Raw genomic sequence first — 24,266 nt, 5'->3', positions numbered from 1 at the left:
ATTTTTGGAACTCCTGTCTTCCTCCCTGGAGGCAGGACACACTCTCTCTGCTACACATTCCTGTGGACAAGCCATATGGAGCTATACTGATGGCACCAGAGCCTTGGGGGAGCCACGTGGAGACCTGTGCCAGTGCTGAGATGCTTCCACCACCACTGGATCCACAAGACTTTCCACGCACTGGCCTGTGATCTTCCTGCATTGACATCATTGCATGTGTTGTGTGACTCAGAAGAGGAATTTATGGACTGTATCGGACTTATGGGCTATTATCGGACTTAAGGACTTAATCTAGACTGGACTGGGATGGTTTCTTAATATACAACTGCTCTTTGATGTAAAGCGTTCTCTTACATATAAATGAGTGACTCTGTATTTGTTTCTCTGGTCTCCTCAGACTAACACACAGTTCAAAATTCTTGTTATCTTCAGATCTATTTCTGATTTAATCTAATTAACTTTGTATTCCTTAAAAAAATGCCAATGCAACAAAGTCAAATGTATTTCTTTAAAGATCTTATATATTGTATAATTAAGGTGTTTTTCATTAATTGACATTTTTCTAATCAGTACTCTTTGAATGAAAGTGTTTGAGGACCAAGACAATTTTATAGAGAACCAAAACATAACCCTCTCATGCTCAAATGCCGATTACAAAATCTCTTGATGCCCTGTCGCAATACAGTTCAGCCTAGATCAATGTTTATGAGAACTTGACCATAACCTCTCTAAATATCAAAACGGTAAGGTATGTAGATGACTCAGGCTTTGGCATGAAATGCACTTCTGCATAATCAGGCTGGAGAACGGCTGGTTTCCACATGTAGATGGCTGTAATACCTTCCATGTAAGGAAAATATTTCAGAAGCAAAGCATATGCCCCTTTCAAAGAAAATCACCTACTCGGGACCAAACTTCTCACAATTATCCTTAAAGAAAGATTAAAATGTAAGTTGTTCAGTGGAAGGAAGTAACTAGAACTGAGGTAATAAACTGTTCGCACGTTATGAAATGTGTGACCACTGTCGCTGGGAAACTTGTGTAGAAGTTACTGAATGAGAACCTAAACTGGTCTGTCAGCCTTCATCCAAAACACAGTAAAATATTATTTTAAAACAAAGGGAAAAAATACCTTCATTAGCTCAGGGGCTATTCAAAGATAAAGTTACAAGGTACAATTACTGACATCTAGTGTCTCAATTAAGTATTGCATGGTGTCCCACGAACTTTAATTTAGGGTGGGGTGTGTTACAGGAAAAAGTCTTCCCACCTCTAGCCTTGTGAGCCCAGGGTGAAAGCACTATTATAAACAAAAACCATCTTTATTCAGCTTGCGGTCTAAATTTTGATCCCTTCAGACAGACAGGGAATTCACCTATGAAGAACAATTCAAAGAAGGAAGTAAGAATAAGAATCTTACTTTCAACCATAGACTCAAAAGGATTATTTTCTTGATTATCCCCCCCCCCCTTCTTACACTTCAACTGTAAGAAGATGACTTTCTAGTAAAGGATGTTCTAGCTTAATTTTTGAAATTAAAAAATTAATATGCACACCTTAAAACAATCAATCATTTCAGACCAAAAAGGGGCAGAATTAATTTAAGGACAAAGTCCAATGAGTTAGGACAGAAGGTGGAGTGAAAACAGCAACACAAAGGACAGCACACTGAAGGGAGGGCAATGGACAAGATGAAACCAAATGGCTGTGAAGGTTTAATGGATCATCTCCATAGACCTTCACCAATTCACAATGTTTGTTTGTTGGTTGGTTTCTAAGTCAGGAGCGTTGTGTGATATTGTCATTCTCATATAATAAAGTATGAGGCCTCAAGAAGTTCAGCTTGGATTTGAACCACAGAGGAACGCTGTTGATGCAATGGTTTAATGCTTACCTGCTAACTGAAAGGTCAGCAGTTCAAACCCAATAGCCACTCGATGGGAGAAAAATGTCGCTTCTATAAAGGTTACAACCTTGGAAACCCTGTGGGTGGGGCAGTTCTACTCTGTCATGTAGAGCCACTATGTGCCCTGGTGGTGTCGTGGTTAAGAGTTGGTTTGTGATGCATGTGGTAAGCAGTTCAAAACCACTAGCAGCTCCAAGAGACAAAGACTGGATTTTCTATTCCTGTAAACAGTTACTCTCGGAAACCCACAGGGAATCCCTATGAGTCAGCATTGACCCAATGGCAATGAGAGAGATGAGTCACTGGAATTGATTCTACAGCAAGGGATTTGGTTGGTTTGTTTGCTTGTCTGTCTGGTTGGTTGGTTGGTTGATGACCTAGGAACCCAAACATTTAAAAAAATATGTTGCTTTTGTTGTTGTTGGGAATATAAACAACAGAACGGATGTCAATTCAAAAGTTCCTACATCTACAATTCTACAATTCCCTAGATATAATCTCTAATCCAGCTGTTCTCAACCTGTGAGTCGAGACCCCTTTGGGAATCAAACGACCCTTTCACAGGTGTCCCCTAACCATCAGAAAACACATATTTCCAATGGTCTTAGGAACCAAGGCACCACTCCTCTATCTGTCTCCAGGAGGGTCTGCCCACAGGCAGATAGGCCCACATACAAGTACCCGGATGAAGACTGTTACCCATGCTATACCATGCTTCAAGACAAAATTTCATTTACTTATAATTAGAAACACATATTTCACAGTACAGAATTACATATTGCTTTGTGATTAATCACTGTGCTTTAATTATGTTAAATTTATAACAATGAAAATACATCCTGCATATCAGATATTTACATTATGATTCATAACAGTAGCAAAATTACAGTAGCAATGAAAATAATTTTATGGTTGGTGATCACCACAACATGAGAAACTGTATTAAGGGAAGCAGCATTAGGAAGGTTGAGAACCACTGCTCTAATCTCTCCAGTGCTGTCAATGTAACCCCATATAGATCTTCAAAGAGCGCAATGCTCAAAGCAAACAATCTTTACAGATTAAGCCAAACTGTTATTTTATTTAAATAAGATTTCAGGGTATATATTTTTATTTTAAGGCTTAAAGATTATTTCTAAACAATAGTTTGGGGGAGAACCCATGCTTTAATTACAATGCAATACAATATTCTAAAATGCAGTGATCCTAAGGTCAACGGTTTATGTTTATCCCACTTCCTATCATCTATTTATATGGTATATTGGAATCTTAACCGGAGGATTGGTGGCATAGTGGTTATGCATTGAGCTGCTCACCACAAGATGAGCAGATCAGAAACACCCACTGCTCCATGGGGAAAAGATGAGGGTTTCTACTCCTGTCAAGTCACTGTCTCAGACCCCCTGAGGGCAATTCTATGCTGTCTTATGGCGTTACTATGAGTTCTCATGGACTCGATATCAGTGAGTTTGGGTGTTTGTTTTCGTGGGTGGTGGTTTATTGGAATTTAAAATTATGATAGGATACAGTTGTTCTCATCTATTCCACCTTCAGAAAATGGCTATAGAAAAGTTAGATCATTTGACGAAGCTCAGACAAGTTAGAGAAGTTGGAGGTGTATTGTTAATAACTTCATTTAAGCCTCTGAGGGCTTGAATATTAAACCGTAAGTGAGATGTTCTTAGAGAAGTAGAGAAAGCAATCTCACATCATTTGATCTTTATCCTATATGTACTCTGTCAGGTGACTGTTAATACTGTCAACAAGAAGGCAGGGATGGTTCTTTGGTAGAAGTCTAGCTTTTCCTGCAGGAAATGCCGTTCAATTCCCCGCCAGTGCGACTCATGCACAGCCTTCACCCATCTGTTAGTGGATGTTTTGCATGTTTCTATGATGCTTAACAGCTATCAGCGGACCTTGCAGACTAAGCCAGACTAGGGAGAAAGACCCAACATTCTATTTCCCAAAGTAAGTCCATGAAAATCATCAAAGAAGAATTTCCAGAATGCTGTGAGGATTAAAAAGTAGAGAGTTTCACAAGGGTGGGAGGGTTGGTGGGGGAAGGGCAAAAAGAGGAGCTTATACCATGGGCTCAAGTAGAAAATGTTCTGGAAGGGATGATGGCAACTATGTACAAATATGCTTGATTCAATTGATGTATGGGATATTATAAGAGCTGTAAGAACCCCCCAATTAAATGATTTTTTAAGATAATTAAATTTAAAAGTAGAGCGTTATGTTGAGGAGCTGCCGTTCAGACCAGTCAGCACAAAATAGAATTACCATATCCTTTGAACCACTGGATTTCTCAGGGGGCTTTTATGTGGAAATCTGTGGAACTAACAGGAAATCTTCCTGTTTGGTTAAAATTTTACAATTAGTCACAAGGTTATTATGAGACCCCGAAGTTTCAGTTGAATCATAAAACAAAGAATAATTTGTTTTCCACAAAGCAGCTGGTCGTCAGAATGCCAGCCTGCCCAAAAGCACACGTAAAGTTTTTTAAAAATCATTTTAACAAGAAGGGGTTTTTCCCATGGAATTGATGGAACATTCTGATTGTAATCCTAATCAAATATCATCCTAAGAATAGTCACATGTTTTAATATTCCTTCCTTTGATTTCTCATAGTCTACACAAGAAGAAAATTATGCAATGTTCTATAGAAGCTGGGTATCAGTTGCTATAAACTGCCTTGAAATATTTCTGTACAACAGCCACAAGCGTTCTTACCCTTCCACAGAGCAACGGGGAGGAGAACACAGTCATAGTAGTAAGTATATAAAGTATCTAGAAATCGGATTTCTAGAATTCTAGGCTAGAGGTAAGAGGCTAAAAGGTAATTACGCTCCCCCTCTAATATAATGGAGGCGCCCTGGTGACATTGCAGGGTAAGCATTGGATTGCTAACTACAAGGTCCTTGGTCAAAACGGAGAAAGTTGAGGCTCTCTGTGCCTGCAGTGATCTGCAGCCTGGGAAACCCCATGTCAGGTCACTGCGTTGAAATCAGCTCGATGGCAATGACTTCGGTTGTGATTATGTAAGGACGCCCTGGTGGCATTGTAGTTTATGCACGGAGCTGCTCGCCTCGAGGTCAGTGGCTCAAACCCAGTAGCTGTTCCATCGGAAGAAATGGTTTTCTGCCCCTACTCCCATGCGCAGCCGCAGAAACGCAAGGGAGCAGGTCAACCCTGTCTCATGGAGTGGCTGTGAGCCAGAATCCACTGGATGGCAATTGAATTTGCTTGGTGAATTACAAAGATTTCAATCTGAGAAGTCAAGATACAAATACACTCTTTCCCGGAAAATAAGACAGTGTCTTATATTAATTTTTTCTCCCAAAGATGCGCTAGGTCTTATTTTCAGGGGATATCATATTTTTCCATGAAGAAGAATATGGTACACATTTATTGTTTATTGTTTATTGCTATCGCACTTCCTGTCTGTTCTGGCTGTGCTGCGGCCAACAGTGAGCTGCGGCTGCGGTGCCCGCCGCTACGGTCTGCAGTCCAGAGTTAGGGTAGCTTTTGGGGGGGGCCTTATTTTCAGAGAGGTCGTATTTTGGGGGGGATGCCTTATATTTCAGCGAGAGGCAAACTGTACATAGGTCTTATTTTGGGGGGATGTCTTACTTTCGGGGAAACAGGGTATCTTAAGGGCCCTTTTTAGGCACCAGTCAACAACCCACACCACCTCATTGTTTCTATTGGAAATGCTCAATTAGGAGACATTGTTCTTCCTGAAAGGACAGGAGTGAAATGGTGAAGTCACACAAGCTGCATACATTGATAGATGCTCTTGCTGCAATCTGAAGGAGTGTCCACTCTTCCTGCCCCACCACCAAGTGTGCATGAGAGGATAAACACACACACACACACACACACACACACACACACACACACACACACAGTCCGTCCCTTAAGTAAATTCCAGATTCTGCCACCAGGTGGCAGGAATCATCAGCACCAAGAAGCTGAAGTTCATAATGGAGCCAGGTAATACCTACCAGTCAGGGTTCTGGAAGGAACTGTGAAAGCTCCAGAGCCTTGGAACTGCGTTTGATATGAAGAGACTAGATCTTTATCACACGTGATGTAGAAGAGCCGTGTTCTGCTTGTCTACAAACGTGCTTAATTTTATGTTTAACTTTATATGAGTGCAAATGCCAGCATTTCCAAAGGTGGGAAGAGAGTAAATGCACCCCTGGTATTCACCGACAAATGTATATAATGTGACTTCTAAAAGTTTGTTAAAAATGGAATTAAAAGATAGTAGGATTTTTGAAACCCCTACATATGTGTGTTTATATGTGTGCATATATATGTATATGGTGTATGTGTGACTCATATCTATAGTCTCTATATGTTTTTTTCATCATGTGCACATACACCCTATCTTCTTACATCAAGTACCCAGAGGTACTGCATCGGTTGGGAGTAATTAGCATTAGTACAACATTAAAATCACTAATTCACTAAAGATAACCAATCCTACAGATAATGGAGATAACAGGAGGCATTACGTTAAAAAGGTATAGGAACACCTTAATATCATTTACTGGTTACCTTATTTGAATTTTGTTGTCAGCTGCTGTCATGCCAACCCAAGAACAGACAAGCAATATACTGGCTGGTCCCTCTGCATGGTCATTTGTGGATTGAACCATTGTGATCCTCAGGGTTTTCATGGACTGGTTTTCAGGGCTCACCACGCTTCTCTTCCAAATCTGCTCAAAATCCAATCAATATGCAAGCTTCCACTAACAGACTTGCAATGCAATGGGAGCAAGAGCCACTCACTCACTGCCATCGAGCCTATGCCAGCTCATACTCACGCTGCAGGACAGGGTAGAACTGCCCTGTGCTCTTCCAAGACTGTTCCTCTTTGGGGGAGTAGAAAGCCCCATCTCTATCCTGCAGAGGAAGAAAGAGTAGAACCCAAAAGAGATAAAAGTGAAATGAACCAAATTGTTGCCTTATCTGGAAACAGCAGCTAGGGACGCAGGAACCCCGCCATCAGTGAACTTTACCCAGTTCCCTAAAATAGACCCGAGGCGGCATTATGAAAGAAGCCGTCTGGTGTCTGGTCTTGACTACCAGAACTTGCTTTAAATCAAAGAAACACACTTCCAACATGCCACGATGCAGCATCAAAGAATAAAGCTATCCAGCCGGAAATGAGGTTTCCTGTATTTTGCTTTATACATTGAATTTTTCTAGGTGAAAACCTATGTGGTGTGCTAGAAAGGAAACTCCACTTACTGAAAACGTACATGGCCTTTTATTGGTGCTGCTAGTTGCTAATCAAACCAGATCTGCCTCCTAGTGACCCCATGTACTTATGTGGCTTAAAAACACAAGGCAAACAAACTTCATTATCGATCTTGACTCCACCTCCTGGAAATCCTTTCTGTGACACGGTCAAGGTCAATTGCCCTCAAGTTGGCCTGCACAGGTCTTCTCTATCAGAACAAAACTCATTTGTATTTGTTCATGAGCCCAAGAGCCATTAGCTAATACTTAAATCAGGAACTTCTACTCTTTGCTTGTCCTTTGTATCATGAATGGAATGAGTTTTGATTTGTTTTGTTTTGCTCTAGTTTTCTTTGTTCTGACATTTTATTTTTTGCAATTTCTTCTTTACCTTAGAATGAGGAAGACATTCCTGAAGACCAAAACACACCAGGGAATAATGCACGAAGGAGCAGAGCTGTGCGAAGGGGAGATTCTGGAGACCCCAAGCAGGTGCGACTGCATCGCCGTGAGTAGAGGCGTAAACCACAGAAACCGCTGCGCTGCCTGCACCTAAAAACAGCAGGAACGGAAAGCGTGCTCGCAGCCGCATGCAGAGGAATGAGTTAAATAGCAATTAGAGTGTGTAAGTCAGAAACGTGAAGAAAACACATGCCCAGACAAAGAAGTTTGGGTTTTATATATCAAAGTTTCTGGATGGGAAGGCTTTCTCTGGCACTCCACTGGGACAGATCTCAAGCTCATTGCAAGGTAAAAAGTTTTAAAATAAACAAAAGTATCTGAAGATCCTTTTGTCAGACAAGAGAAGGCTCCAAGATGTGGTTCTAAAACTGTGTTCCACCACTCCCTAGATTCATGAGGGCTCCTTAGTTGTCCCTGGGGGGACAATGTCCTCTGCCATCTCATCTCCACCCACACAATGCCACTTGTCCAGGTTAGGGGTACGATTCCATCTGCAGAATGAAAAATGAGCAAATCATCTATGTAGCAAATCCCTTACAAAGCAATTCTGAATGTCTTGTATTTGCTATTCATTGTGGGGAGTTTGTGTCATTTGGGGGGAGAAGTTTTCACATTATACAAGATTACCCAAACCAAACCAAATGTCGTCAAGTTTCTATTTATCATGATGTTCCCTATTGGTCCAGTTGGGAGGATGTCATTCTTCCTTACTTTGACTTGTAATCGATACTGAAGGCTGCCATCCTTGATCTTCATCAGCAAGTGAAATGGACAAAAGGTGGAAATTGTCAAGGATTTCATCTTGCGTGGATCCAAAATCACTGCTCATGGAAGCAGCAGTCATGAGATCAAAAGATGTTGCATTGGGTAAATGTGTTGCACAAAACCTCTTTGGGGAACTGAAAATCAAGGATGTTACTTTGAGGACTGAGGTGAACCTACCCAACACATGGTATTTTTCATTGCCTCATACGCATGTGAAAGCTGGACATTGAATAAAGAAGGCCAAAGAAGCGTCGATGCATTTGAATTATGGTGCTGGAGAAGAGTATTGAAGGTACCATGACTGCTAAAAGGACAAACTGATCTGTCTTGGAAGAAGGCTAGAGTGGTCCTGAAAGGCAAGGATGGCAAGGCTTCATCTTAAATACTTTGGGTATGTTACCAGTAGAGACCCGTCCCTGGAGGAGGACATCATGCTTGCTAAAGTGCAGGGGCAATGATAAAGAAGTACCTTAAGAAGACAGATTAGCACAGTGGCTGCAACAATGTTGGGCAAAGGAACAATTGTGAAGATGATGCAGTGTTGAGCGGTGTTTTGTTCTGTTGTACATAGGGTCCCTATGGGTCAGAACCAACTCCATGGTGCCTAACAATAGCAGCATAGGGTTTCCAAGTCTAAATCTTTAAGGGGACAGACACCCTCATCTTTCATTGAGCAGTTGGTGGGTTTTTGAACTTCTGACCTGCGGTTAGAAGCTCACTGCCTAACCCACACCACCACCAAGGTTTCTTTATAAAAGAATAACTGGTAGAAATGTTGGACAATGTTACAGTAGTATAATGTATAAAATAACAAATTACCTGAGGAGAAATAAAAATAAGCACTCAACATCTTGGAATATCATCTTCCATTATTTTCATGCAAACATTTACCCACATGTGTATTACCTGTCTTGGAAATCATGGTATACATGTTCTTTGGCAGCTATCTCAATTAGTTTATTATAAAAAGTGTTCATGTGACTAACTACTATGCAGTAAACAAAAGAGTAATCAATAATAGTGCTGGACATCCCATCATTCACTGACATTGAGTTGCTCCCAACTCATAGTGACCCTGCAGGACAGGGTAGAACTGTCCTTGTGATTTCTGAGACTGTAGCTCTTTACAGGAGAAGAAAGTTCTTTCTCTCAGACATCCCATAGATAGCAGGTAATTTTGGGCAATTTCACTATCAAGCAACAATAAATCATCTCAATCATAGTTTCCCAAACTTATTTGGTCTACCGCTCCTTTTCATTAAAAAAAAAAAAAGTTACTCAGTGCCCCACTGCCAATTAAAACCTTTCGTACTGTAGCCCATAATCCAGGGTAAAGTGTAGGCATCTGCTTTTTCAGGGTCCCTGAATTGTCCCAGTGCTTCCCCAGGTCGTAGTATCATCCACTTTGGAAAGCACTGATCTAAATTGAACAGCTGCCAAACTATTGGTCATGCTAGATAGTACATGCAAGAAAATTGTAACTCACATCTCCACCCTGTCCTTAGAAGGTAAAGCTTGGGCTCAGCTATCTTCTGGCCCATTGTCCTCTACTTTCCTGGTTTTTTGGGTCCAGCCCAGAAAAAAGAAGGTAGCTGAGTCAGAAACATAACAGAGTTTGACATCAATGGACTAGATGAGAATCCTTTCCACTCAAAAGCATTATAACACTAAATTTTTATGTTAAGTAAAGTGAATCAAAAGTCACATTGGAGCTGCCAAAAATGAAAAGTTGAGATTTGGTATTATGCCTCTTAGAACATGTTCAGAATTGAGATACAGATACATATAGGTAGCTATAGATATTTTCCTCTCTAGGATTTCTTATCGTTGCTCAGTGTCTCAAAAGGTTGCTTGAAATACTATTGGAAAATGGAGGCAATAGGAGGTCTTCTGTGTCATCCTGGAAGCGAGATGGGTTGTGGATACTTGAGAGCTCACACTTCACCTAGAAAGATGACTCAGAGAGGTGGTCCATCCATATAACTCATGCAAGTCATTAGATCTCTTGCTATCAAAACAGAGGAAATAGTTCTTCTTAGACCACTGATAGCAGGACTGTAGGTTCCAATGGGGTGTTTATTGGGCCTTGAAGGTGCTGAGCTAGTGGTCACATCTGCAGACAAAGCTGCGTACAGCCAGAAATTAAAACCAGTTTTAATATTGTCCTTTCAAAACTGTTGCTGGCAGAACATAAAGGGAGATTTATATGGCCCCTGCTATTAACTTACTTTAGCACTTGCCTGGAAACAGAGTTAGTGTTGAATGATGGCAGTAAAGACAGGAACAAAAAGCAGACATATGAGCCATTCCTGAAAGAAAATACCATTGGCTTCTTTGGAAGGAAATGGGGAGCTAAGTGTGATGCTGAGCTTTTATGATTATAAGATGGATTAACACAGTAGCTGCAACAATGGGCTCAAATGTAAGAACAATTGGGGGGATGGTGCAGGACCAGGCAGCATTTTGTTCTCCTATACATAGGGGTCACTGTGAGTCAGAAATTACTTGACAGCACTTAACAACAACAAGGGGGAAATAGTGTGCAGCAGACAATAATAGCAATCTTATTTAAAAGAATATTTTGAACTATCTTTTCTAAGCATAGGAGTTTGGAGTACATTTTGCCCAGAATTTTAATTTTTCCATCTGTGTTAGTCCAGTTAACCAGACAAACAAATTTATAGACACTCAATGTATATAAGAAAGAGCTTTATATCAAAAGAGTAACTGTGTAATGAGAAACATCCCAGCCCAGTTCACATCAAGTCCATAAGTCTGACATTAGCTCCTCTTCAGACTCACACAACACAGGCAATGATGCGAATGCAGGGGGATCTCAAGCCAATGGTAGAAAGTCTTGTGGATCCCGTGACGGTGGAATAAGCACTGGTGTGGCATCCATGTGACTCCTCCAGATCCAGGATTCTAGCTCCATCCGCGTAGCTCCATGTGTCTTGTCAGCAGGAAGACAAAGCAGACTGTGAGTCTGACCTCCAGTGAGCTATTTATCTCCATAGCACTTCCAAATGAGGTCATCAAGCTGCGACCTGATTGGCAGGCTAAAGTATACCCGTTCGCTTTTAATAGTCTCAAGTTGACACCAGATTATGTAACTACTACACCATCTTTGTTCTAATGTTCCATTTCCAGGGGGAGGAGTGCATCAACGTTGAGCAAGATTCTCCAAAAGACATAGAGAATATAGAAGACAATGAAGATGTGCATCGTAAAGGGTATGGTTTTTAAACCAGAGACAGAGCCACACCAACCTTCTATTAGATTTTGCCACTTTATCCTTTCCTAATTTTTAACAGCAATTATGATTTATTAGAGAAGATTACCACACCAATTTCCCTTCCCACTATCTAACCAATGCCATTTTCCAGGGGGGGGAAAAATAGTGAAGCTCTGGGACAAACAATGTGGCCAATTCAAGCCACTAATATCCTGGGAAGCCAAGATACAAGATTTCACTTTACCCAGGACAGTCTCTACTTAAAGGTGTGAAGTACCCAGTAATTGCTCCCTGTCATGCGGAAGTATTGAATTAATCATCTCAATGAATTAATCTTCTTAATGCCAATCAATAAGCAATTAGTTTCTCAAAATTCAATTCACTTTAATCCCCCAAAAAAGATCTTCTTATCTTATAGTATTCTAAAAGCACTCAGTCTTAGTTACCGAGTGCTACTGTAACGAAGATGAATCTCACAAATGGTAGCTCAGAGAAATATAGTGTCTCATAGTTTGGGAGACTAGAAGTCCAAATCAGCACCAGCTCTCAGAAAGTCTTTTTTCATGGAAGTGCCAGGCACACCTTGGCATTCCTTGGCGTGTAGAGAAATCTTCACATGGTATGTGTGTGTCTTTGTATTTATTCTGCTCTTTGTATAAAACATTAACCAGAAGGGACTGAATTTAGAGCCCACCCTACTCTGGTATAACCTCAATGACATAACAAAAGAAAAACTATTTCCAAACAGGATCATACTAACAGTACTTCATCTTACCTATAGTGCAGGGGCACAATTCTATCCACAATACCCTCCAAGTCCTTACAACAACAGGAGTAAGAAAGACACGATCATGTCCATTTGTCTGGCCAGGGAAAATGAAGCTCAGGGAAGGATTTACCCACAAATAGAATTAGATTATAAATTCAGATTCTACAAATCCTAATCCAATGTTGTCTGACATTCTACCTTAACATTACAAAATTGGTCCTGTTTTTAAATTTCTATTTAAATTTTATTTAAGTCTCCACTTCTCTGAGATGCTTTTGCTGAATTGGGTTGTGGCTCTTGTTGCACAGACATTATCAAGAATATCGACCACCCACCTCAGAACCCTGAGCTCAAGTTCATCCTTCATGAGTCTCAGAAGGACAGTGGAGGCTGAGAAATCCCCTGGGGTGGTCAGAGGTACTCAGGTTACACTTAGCTAATGGGACCTAACCAACCACCAGGAGGTAGGGAATTGCTCACTCTTGATAACTAAATAGTCCAAATGTCTATTTCCTGTCACTTTATCCAGAATCCAATTGCAGTAATGGACTGCACATATTTGCTGCAATTTAAAAATCTAGTAATTACAACCTAACAGACGTGCTCTATTAAATATCACCCTCTACCCTTGGTATTTTTAATATGAATCAGTAACAGGATAAAGCAACATTCACTTTTCCTACATTGAACCATGAAAAATTTAATCTTCACTACATGTTCATGCCTCCAATATCTTCTAGTGTAGTATTTCTAATTGTCAATACTAAAAAAAACAATGAAACTTTTCAGAAGCAATGCTTGTTATTGCTATATGTGATAGATGCTAATGTTTCCTTTTCGTTTTTTGTTTAATGTGAGAGAAAGACAGGGCTTTCTACTCCCACAAACAATTAGTCTCAGAAACTCACTGGGGCAGTTCTATGCTGTCCAGTAGGGTTGCTGTGAGTCAACATTGACTCTATGGAAGGAAGCTTGGTTTTTGTTATGCTTTGTTTTGTTTAATGATGATTATCATGAGTTATGTGGACTCCATAACCCGCAAGAGATCCCAATCATGGTTGCAAAGTACTGTCCGAGATAAGTGAAATATCCTCCCATTGCATTGATCTATTCAATCAATGTTGAGCACCTTCATGGCCAAAGTTCTACTCCTGGTTCTCTGAGGCTTACAGATACCTCTTTTCCAAGAGGTTATAATCAGCCATGGCTTCATAAAAAAATACAATCAAACAAGATAGTAAAAGAGCAAAAGAATGCTTCAGTCCAAGGAGATCGAAGAAGGCTTCATAGAAGCTAAGTTCTGGAGATGGGCCCTGAAATTTGAAGATTTGGATATGTTGCCATGATTGCCCCAGAGGAAGGAAAGTGGGGTCATTAATCAGCAGAGAGGATGTCTCCCAGCTATGGGCTGAATCAAATTCTGGAGATTGAGAGGCATCGAAATGAAATGTGAAGTGGTTGTTAGAGAAATGCTAACTTGGCAATGCAAAGACTAAATGAGCAAGTAGATCCCTTTCATTAGGAGAAGTCAAAGCTTGTGTCTGAGGTGGGTGATGAAGATTAAGAGAACCTACAAGGTAGCCAAGTTTCAGTTCAGGTGTGGAGGAGACCAGGAACATTTTAAGAGTAAGAGTAAGACAGGACAGTAATTGTGAGTAAGCCCCTGGGCCCTCTTCATACTTACTTCTGGTGGCTATGAACATTACTCAACCTAGGAGAAAAGTGGTGATATTGCTCACATGCTACTCATCAACCCTGTAGCAAAGCCCCTGATGGAAGTGAGAACATGCCAACAAAAAGACATTTTACAACCCAATGGTAAAAAGCCCTCACATCCACAAAACTTCACTTCACATTTCAAGCATTCAGCTTAAATTGAAGAAGGTGATCCTCAAGGACAGAGAGGCACCAACTTGCCAGAATTTCATGGAATCAAGGGGATGACCAAGTTTGTTGGGTTTTCAATTTTTTTAAATAAAAATTTTATAACCCTTATTAAATAGAAACCTTATTCTTCTGTAATTCCTTTCAGCTTTTTGCTAGTTATTCATCTCCCCTGCTCTGTTCCTAGAAGCACATTTTCGGACCCTCTACGCACCTCTGGGCTTGACTTGTTCATTCAATAGTGTTGACCCAAAATTTATTCTAAAATAGAAATGAGCCCTTCCCATTCCTAGTTTGTAGAGTGTAGCATTTCATGAATTTGTGTGGTGTGTTTTCCAAAGCCAACCATCAAACCGAGCCTTAGTACGCCCATTTGTGTTTTGTTTGGGGGATTTACTTCTGTGGACCATTTTGCTTTTATGTTGTTGCAGGTATCTGGGAAAGAAATATGATGCCGTTTGTGGAATTTATAAGAAACACAGAACCACTCTTAAGAATATCTTCTGGGGCATTTTATTAGCAGGTGAGGAAAAAAGGGAATGGGGAAACCCATGTCTCTCTTTGGGAATCTCCCAAATATTAGTTAGCTTTGAGTGGAAAGATGCGAAACCTCTCCTCCTTCCAGATCTCAATGGATTATGGAAGGAAAGAGGAAGGGTAGTCACAAAGACCCTGGGTCTTGGGACTCTGCATGAGATACCTAGGCAACTCATTCTTTTTATCCTAATTATAAACCAGCAGCTAATTTTTCTGAATTATCTACCCTCATAGCTCATATAGAGGTTGTTATTATAATGTAGATTTGAGAGGGTGGATTAGTTAACACAAATTCAGAAAGTAAGTAATTTTTAAGTATCTTGAAGACTTGGAATCACCCTGGTGGCATAGTGGTTAGAAGGTGGCAGTTCGAGCCTACCAGGTGGTTTTCTGTGCCTGGAAAGATTTACAGGCTGGAAATACAAACCAAAGGGGCAGTTCTACTCTGTCCAGTAGGGTTGCTATGAGATGCAGTGGACTCAATGACAGTGAGTTTGGGAGTTGGGGGGTTAGTTTTCTTTTCTTTTTCTAGGGAGGCATGGTGTTAACTCATAAGGTAAAAAACTAATTGTAGAGGGGAATGTGAACAATTGATAGATGATGCTATTTTTAAAACATAACATAAAGAGGCTGCGAGCATCCCGCCTGCTTCTCTTGCCTTGGAGGCAGGGCCACGGCGGGGTTACCAAGTCGCCTCCAACTCCTGCAGCCACCACGTGTTTCAGAGCACAGCTGGGTGCCCTGCGGCTCCCACTGGGTGCCGGTGCGGAAGAAGACACCACACCTTTCTTCTGAGGTGTCTCCAGGTGGCCTCCAACCTCCACCCTTTCAATTAGCAGACACAGTAACACCACCAGGACAGTGCTCGCTTAACAGATGAAAATGCCTCTTGTTTGCTTCTCTCCCTCCAAACAAAGGGGTTCAGAGTCCACATTCAAGAACGCTGAAGACATAAACACTACCCCCAGGGTCCACAGACATGGTCCAGGGTTCTGAACCCCACAAACTACCTAGACATCCAAAACAGGGGACCACATGCTTTTTTAAAACTTAGGCTTAATTGGCCAAAAGATGGAAACTACACAACTCTGCAACTGTAAGTGAAGGCAGCCAAAGAGCCAGTGCAATGCATGAATCACTTGCTTCAGATATTTTCCAGTATAATTGTATTTACCAAAACAAGTGACAGGACAAAGTTCACCCGTGGACCATAGAGTACCATTAACCCTTGCTCCAGGCAAGGGACTTCGGTGGGTTGTATGTCATTCAATGTTGACCTCCCATAAAGAAGCCCTATTTTTCTTATGCCAGAATCTCTTCTTTGAAAGCACCACCTTGGTAATGGTCCCAATTCTTCCATTAGAATTTATATGAGGATGGGGAACTAGATCTATGAGCCTATATTTATAGGTTTAGTATTAAGATAGCAGAAGGACATTGGGCCTCCACTCAAGTACTCCCTCAACGCAAGAATACTTTCTTCTATTACATTGGCATTCTATGATGCTCACCTTCCCGACACAACCGCTGGAGGCAAAGCGGGTAAATAAGAAAATGTGGTGAAGAAAGCTGATGGTGCCCGGCTATCAAAAAGTATAGCGTCTGGGGTCTTAAAGGCTTGAAGGTAATCAAGCGGCCATCAAGCTCAGAAGCAACAAAGCCCTCATGGAAGAAGCACACCAGCCTGTGCGATCACGAGGTGTGGAAGGGATCAGGTATCAGGCATCATCAGAACAAAAAACCTTACCATAGTGAATGATGGGGGGAGTACAGAGTGGAGACCCAAAGCCCATTAATAGGCCACTAGAGATCCCCTTGCAGAGGGGTCTCAGGGAGGAGACCAGCCAGTCAGGGTGCAATGTAACAACGATGAAAAATACAACTTTCCTCTAGTTCCTAAATGTTTCCTCCCTGCTCCCACTATCATGACACGAATTCAATCTTGCAAGTCTGGCTAGACCAGAGGATGTACACTGGTACAGATAGGAACTGGAAATACAGGGAATCCAGGGCGGATGAGCCCTACAGGACCAATGGTGTGAGTGGTGATACAGGGAGGGTAGAGGGAGAGTGGGTAGGAAAGAGGGAACCAATTACAAGGAACTATATGTGACCTCCTCCTTGGGGGATGGACAACCGAAAAGTGGGTGAAGGGAGACGTCGGACAGGGCAAGATATGACAAAATAACAATTTATAAATTATCAAGGGCTCATGGAGGAGGAGGGAGCGGGGAGGGAGAGGAAAATTGAGGACGTAATGCCAGGGGTTTAAGTGGAGAGGAAATGTTTTGAGAATGATGAGGGCAATGAATGTACAAATGCGCTTTACACAATTGATGTGTGTATGGATTGTGATGAGTTGTATGAGCCCCTAATAAAATGATTTTTAAAAAAGAACACCAACAGTGTTCCCACATTAAAAAAAAAAATTCAAGGCCAAAAAAAAAAAAAAGAGTTGTATGAGTCCCCAATAAAATGATTAAAAAGAAATCATCAGTGAAAACAGGGAGTAAAATAGGATCTTCCCACAAAACTTTTGGAAGCCCCCTTGTATTACCTGATTCAAGTTTAGGCCAAACCTGAACCACAAATCAGAAAAACCATTCCCCCTTGACTTGTGGCAGTTGCTCACTTGCTGAGGCTGACTGCCAGGCCCAGTGACAGAGCATCATAACTCAGGAACTCCAAAGGTTTTATAAGAAAAAGACCTCACCCCTGCCTTTCTAGCATTCCTTGTGAGAACATTGGAGACTTGCTTTAAAGGCAAACACACACACACACACCCCAAATACCAAATGAATTAATCAGCAGTGCTAATAGCCCTGGCAAGAGTACTTCTGCATTCACTGTGGTTTTATCACCCCTCTCTTTTCGAGTGCAGTGAGTGGCAGGTGGGCGCTCCAGGGAGGGCATGTTGCAGGCTGTGTTGATGATGCTGTATCTGCATTGGTTTCCTCACAGGTTACCTGGCAATGGTGATTGCAGCTTGTGTGTTGAATTTTCATAGAGCCCTTCCTCTCTTTGTGATCACTGCATTGGTCATCTTCTTTCTTGTCTGGGATTCCTTGATGGCTAAATATGCAGATCGACTTGATGAGCTCCTGTCTCCGGGAAGAAGACTTCTGAACCAGCATTGGTTCTGGCTGAAGTGGTAAATGCAGTTGGTTCTTTTATTCCAGTGGAGAGGCATCTTAATTTTTTTCCAGCACTGTTCCAAAATCAGTCCTTTGTTAGTTTCCCCCACCTACAGGGTATGGAAGTTAGAAACTGCCTAGAAAGAATTTGTTTTGTAACACCTTCATTTTATAAAGAGGAAATCAAGGCCAAAATAAGGCAATGATTGTGTTCAATTGCCCCTCCAGGTTTCAAATGCAACTGTGATCAAATGTCCCAAAGATCGTAATTTAATAATTTCCACATTAAAGAGAAAACGATGTACTTGTCATTCAAGTAGTTGTTAAAAAAAAATAAGTAAATAAAATATATTTAAATTATTTTAAAGAAATATATTTAAATTATTTTAAGAAAATAGAGCAGTGCAAGGATTTCCTCCTAAGTGAAGTCCCATGTGATGCAAGGAACACACACATCTGCTAACAAAAAGAATGGCGATTCACAGTCACCCAGAGGCACCTGGTGACCTGCTTCCAGAAAATCAGCCTTTGGAGACCCAGTGGAGCCCAGTTCCACTCTCACTCACATGGAGTCACCATGAGTTAAAATTAACGCTACAGCAGCCTGTTTATCTCTTACACCTTTATTCCTCTCTGATGGTTTTGTATAGCCTTGAGGTCCAAGAGTTCTGGAACATGTGGGGGGTAGGGATGGGGGAGCCATCTTCTGTATCTATCTATGGCATGGAGTATCGGTCATCCCTGGTAGCTGGGCATGGGATGCCAGTGGCCCTACCTTCTTACTTACATATTTTAAGTTCCATTGGCATGCACAAGTCCTTCTTGAATGTAATCAGTTCTGTCTTTCCTTTCCTTTATGATTTATTCCTTCATTTTCAGCTAACGTAGTACCATGTAGTGGAAATCATTAAAATACAAGTTTGCTTGACTTTATGTTATATGTTCATGACCTCAATTCCAGGGGTCAGTTCGAATGTAAAGCACAGCTTAGTACAACACAACTTGTGTCCCTAATCTGAGAAAAGGAAAACACCCCATGGTGGATCAAGGGAGATGCATCGCTTACCTCTTTGGCTGTTTGCCTTGGTAACCACAACAAAAGAGTGTGTAGTACAGTTTCTAGAACTGCAACTTCCTGCTGCCAGAGCATGTTCCTGTTGCTAATAGTACTGAGTAGTTTAAGCTCCATGACAGTTTGTTTCTCTTTTCCAAGTTAGGACAACAAATGACGTCAATGCCTCCTTTCTCATTCTCTTAGGGTGATTTGGAGTTCACTGATCCTGGCAGTGATTTTCTGGCTGATCTTTGACACAGCCAAGTTGGGCCAACAGCAGCTGGTGTCTTTTGGTGGCCTTATACTGTACATCCTCCTGGTATTTGTATTTTCCAAATACCCCAACAGAGTAAGTATGAAACTGGACATTTTGGAGTTTGTTGTGGTGGTTTGGTTTGTTTGGGGGTTTCTCTTCTTATCCCATATAACTTGCTCAAGATAATTCTTGTGAGAGAATCTCCATATTATTCACTGTTAGTCTTACCTTGTTGTTGTTGCTGGGTGCCGCTGAGTCCGTTCGGACTCACATTGACCCTGGGTACCGAGAAGGAAACCGCCCTGTCCTGGGCTGTCCTCAATAGTCCCTTTATTTTCCAACTCATCCTTCAGTCACTGTGTCAGTCCATCTCTCTGAGGGCCTTCCTCTTTTTTGCTGGCCCACTACTTTACCAAACGCAGTCTCATTTTACAGGAGGCCTATCCTTCCTGCTAACGCATACCAAGTGCATGAGACAAGTTCTCACCACCCTCCCTTCTAGGGAGCATCCTGCCTTTGTTTCTTCCAGTCAGAAATTATTCTGGTGTTCATAGTATATTTACTATTCTTCTCCAACACCATAATTCAAAGGCATCGATTCTTTTTAAATCTTCTTTATTCATCACCTCGTTTTTATATGCATATGTGATGTTTTAAAAATGTGTGGCAAAAAAAAAAGTATGGCGTGGGTCAGGAGCAACTTAGTCTTCAAAGTGACATATGGGCTTTTTAACACTTTGAAAAGGACTTTTGCAGCAGATTTTCCAAATGCCATATGTTGTTTCATTTCTTAAATGCTGCTTCCATGGGTATTGATTATGGATCCAAATAAAGTTAAATCCTTGACAACTTCATTTTGTCTCCATCATCTATCTTGATGTTGTTTATTGGTCCATTTGTGAGGATTTTGTTTGTTTGTTTTCTTTATGTTGAGGTATAATCTCTACAGAAGTCTTTGATCTGGTTCAAGCCCCCTTAGCTTTCAGCAAGCAAGGTTGTATCATCTGCATATTTCAAGTTGTTAATGAGTCTTCCTCTGATTCTGATGCCAAATTTTTCTTCATACATGGGGGAAACCCCCCCAAAAAAGAACAAAATATTTTTTCAAAGTGATGTATTAAATTTTTTTTTTAACAATACAACTTTATCACCTTCAAAGTACTCCCCATTGCACTTAATACATTTGTCAAATCTGCAATTCCATTCTTGGAAACATTTTTCAAACTCATCTATTTAGATGTGCACCTGCCTTGTTTTTTCTTCACCTCTTCTAAGTCATCAAATCGCTGTCTTTTCATGTCCCTCTTCATTTGTGGAAATAAAAAGAAGGTGCAGGGAGCAAGATCTTGCTTGGAGCAAGAGAGGCATGCTGTTTTTCTGCCAAAAATTGGCTCACTGAGATGGTTGTGTGAGGAGGTGCATTGTTGTGGTAGCAAAACAAGGCCTCCCCACCCCCCAAGTCTGCCACAAATCAGGCCTTTTTTGTCACACACTGTTACACAATATTTTCAGAACCACTAAATAGAAAGCTTGATTAATAGTCTGACCTGGTGGAACAAACTACAAATGCACTACAAGTTGACATTTTGATCCATTCTGGAAGTTGATGCATGTGCAGAACAAGGTTTGTCATCAGTTGACATTTCACCTTTTTTGAAACAAAAAAAACCACTCGGATGGGAAACGACTTTTTCCCATAGTCTGCGGCATTTTTCCCAAGCAGAAAACAAAATTTCTTTGTGTGTGTGTGTGTGTGTGTGTAAGAGAGGACTTTATATCAAAGAGCAATTGTATATTAAGAAAATATCCCAGCCCAGTCCAGATCAAGTCCATAAGTCTGATCTTACCCCATATGTCGATACTAGCCCATAAATTCCTCTTTCAACTTACGCAGCCATTCATTGAGGCTGAAGGCAGGAAGATCATGGACTAGTGTGTAGAAAGTCATGTGGATCCAGTGGTGGTAGAATCATCTCAGCACTGACGTGGGTCTCCACATGACTCCAGGGCTCTGGCTCTATCAATGTAGCTCCATCAGGCTTGTCATCAGGAATCTCTCCCAGGGAGAGAGTGTATCTGGCCTCCAATAAGCTATTTATCTCCTTAGCACCTCCAAATGAGGTCATCAAGCTACGACCTGATTGACAGGCTAAACACCCCTTCACTCATAATAGTCTCAAGTTGACAATAGATCATCTAACTACCACACCCACCCACATGCCAGGATCTCTCCTACACATCTGCCTCTCTGATAAACACTCAAGCTCTGTTTGTGACGACAAAGAAATAAATTCATGGTGCTAGATGAATGGACAGAGTCATACAACATTGAGAAATCTTAGAAAGCCACAGTGCCCGTGTCATACTCCATGAAGAGTGAACCACATCAGACCCATATCTTCCTCTCAGCTATTCTTTTTTTTTTTAATCATTTTATTATGGGCTCATAAAACTCTTATCACAACCCATACATACATCAATTGTAAAAAGCACATTTCTACATTCTTTACCCTTATCATTCTCAAAACGTTTGCTCTCCATTTAAGCCCCGGGCATCAGCTCCTCATTTTTCCCCTCCCTCCCCGCTCCCACCCCCCTCATAAACCCTTGATAATCTATAAATTATTATTTTGTCATATCTTACACTATCCAACGTCTCGCTTCACCCACTTTTCTGTTGCCCATCCCCCAGGGAGGAGGTTATATGTAGATCCTTGTAATCAGTTCCCCCTTTCCACCCTACCCTCTCTGGAAACAAAATTTCATAGCCAAATGCTGTTCTCTTAAATTAGCCATCACAGAAGGAAAAAAAATGTTGAAGAGAAACTGTTTTTATGAAAACAATTCACTGTGACCAGAGAGAATTTTCCCAGGTGATGCCACTGGGTGCACTAGCTCAGAGTGAGTTGCTGGATGCTCACTTAGCGGGGAAAATGTGTATTACAAAAGCTTTGCTCTGTCCAGTGAAATTCTAGCTTTTTTCTTTCTTTTTTTTCTTGCGGGGAGGACACTCCAGATTCTCAGTTTAGGTTGTTAATGAGATTTAGAAGGGTTAAGGTACCAGTCTTCCCAAACCTACACAGTATCATCCCTTACATTTTTCATTCTCAGTAATTTTCCACTTACACAACCCATGAGATATTCTTTCCAATTTCTGTTCATGTACATGTACCCTACATCAAGCTCAGGGACACACACAAAGGCCATCCACTTTGATCCAGATTCCCGCAGACTAATAAATAATATAATATTCTGTCACTCAATTCTGCAGCTTATCAAATTTCCATTTTGTAATACAGACATTTTTACTCCAAACATGTCATTAATTTCATTTAGCAACTTTGCTCACAATGCATCCAATTCTCATCTTTGTTCTGCAAACCCTAACCAATTATATACCAGAGAATTCTGAGGCCATGAAGATTTCACGTACAACTCAGCAACAGGGAAGTCTAGGTTTTTACCGTCAAAAAGTTTGACCTAAGAAAATCTATGTTGTTGAGAGACCACAGTCACCAGATATGATTCAAATTCTTTGCTCTGTTCCATTGACCAACTCCATTGTTTCCTGTGGCACAATCCCACAATCCTTTGCAAGCCACTCATCTCAGCACCAATAAAAGCAGGTTGCCCCTTACCTCTGCTCTCAGCTGGGTCTGCATCAGAGTTAATTGGCTCCTTTCACCATGAAATGTAAGCTACTCCACAGGACTGAATTCCACTTAATTCACTTACAAATTGTCTGATTGTCAATCCTTGGACACAAAGAGAAATTATGTTCTGCCTCTCCATTTCCAGAAATAATTACATGTGCCTTATATTTACTGAATGACAAGGAAGGCCAGTTCCTTCTTCCCTTAATGTCCCTTCTAAGACTACTCTTTGTGTCTGTTATTTTACCATGATGTAATGGTCACATATTTCCTCTGGGGCTGGCAGCTTTGAAGTGCAAGCCTGAGTTTTTCAGATCTTATTCATTTCCGATGCACCCCTGCCATCAAGTCAATTCCAACTCAAAGTGACAGGACAGGGTAGAAGTGTCCCTGTGGCTTCCGAGGATACACCTTTTTGTGGGAATAGAAAGCCTCACATAACCCACTGTGCCACCAGGGCTCCTGTTTTTCCAACCCCTGATGTCCCTACAGAACAGAGGGGAGCTGCTCAGAGTTTCCGAAGCTATAAATGTTTGTGGGTGCAGAAAGTCTCATCTTCCTACCAGGGTGATTGGTGAGTTCAAACCCAATTCAGAACCCACTGTGCCACAGGAATCAAAGGAGATGGGACTCTTGGTGAGGAATCTTGGTCCTCCAGTAAAATGGCTTTTGCCTGGATTCCATTGCCTCTGGGAATGGATTTGACGGATTCTGTCATAGTCCTCTACTCGTGGCTAATTTGGTTTTCCTAAAAAGGTGGCTCACAGGTAGCATCTGAGCCTTCTGCAGGCCTCTTGTTTGCTTTCAGGAAACAGTGACCTGAGCATGTACGCCCCTCAGAATTGACCTTATTCTAACACAAAATATCTTTCTTGATCTTTGCCATAGGTGTACTGGAGACCTGTTTTTTGGGGTATTGGGTTACAGTTCCTTTTGGGGCTCTTAATTCTGAGAACAAACCCTGGATTTGTGGCTTTTGATTGGTTGGGCAAGCAAGTTCAGGTAAGTCTGGCTTACAAGAACACCTGGCTTTTATGATGGTTTTAACATTTGGATGTAATCCTCAGCCTGTCAGACAGGTTTCCTTGTCTTTTTTATTTAGCCCAAAGTTTGAATCTATAGCCTGAGCGGGGCAATTTTATTTACACAGAAAGAGTTCATCTGTTTAGCTTATTCATTAATATTTTTACTGTCCCTCCCCCATATTTTCACTAAGCCATTCCTCTATCCCTCTATCCCCCTTCCTCTTGCCCAAGGGCATCAAACTTCTTGAATAGTCCTGCAAGCATGTACATATGCAAATATATTTATATGAGGATGGGGAAATAGATCTATGAGCCTATATTTATAGGTTTAGT

At 41.2% G+C, this 24,266-nt stretch overlaps 1 protein-coding gene across 1 annotated transcript in view; it reads left to right on the top strand.

Annotated features, from left to right (window-relative positions):
• The window catches only part of SLC28A3 (solute carrier family 28 member 3), a 74,950-nt gene that overhangs the window by 17,944 nt on the left and 32,740 nt on the right, over positions 1–24,266 (top strand). Inside the window, exons 2-7 of the mRNA XM_004715978.2 lie at positions 7,556–7,651; positions 11,537–11,619; positions 14,706–14,797; positions 17,773–17,962; positions 19,204–19,348; positions 23,797–23,910. Coding sequence (XP_004716035.1) covers positions 7,556–7,651; positions 11,537–11,619; positions 14,706–14,797; positions 17,773–17,962; positions 19,204–19,348; positions 23,797–23,910 — 720 coding nt within the window. The remainder of the gene's footprint in view (positions 1–7,555; positions 7,652–11,536; positions 11,620–14,705; positions 14,798–17,772; positions 17,963–19,203; positions 19,349–23,796; positions 23,911–24,266) is intronic.

Source organism: Echinops telfairi, unplaced genomic scaffold, assembly GCF_000313985.2.
Source record: "Echinops telfairi isolate 266 unplaced genomic scaffold, ASM31398v2 ScPeMD7_7429;HRSCAF=8467, whole genome shotgun sequence".
Lineage (NCBI taxonomy): Eukaryota > Metazoa > Chordata > Mammalia > Afrosoricida > Tenrecidae > Echinops > Echinops telfairi.
Note: the sequence above shows the minus strand (reverse complement) of the source record. Positions and strands in the feature narration are given on the sequence as shown.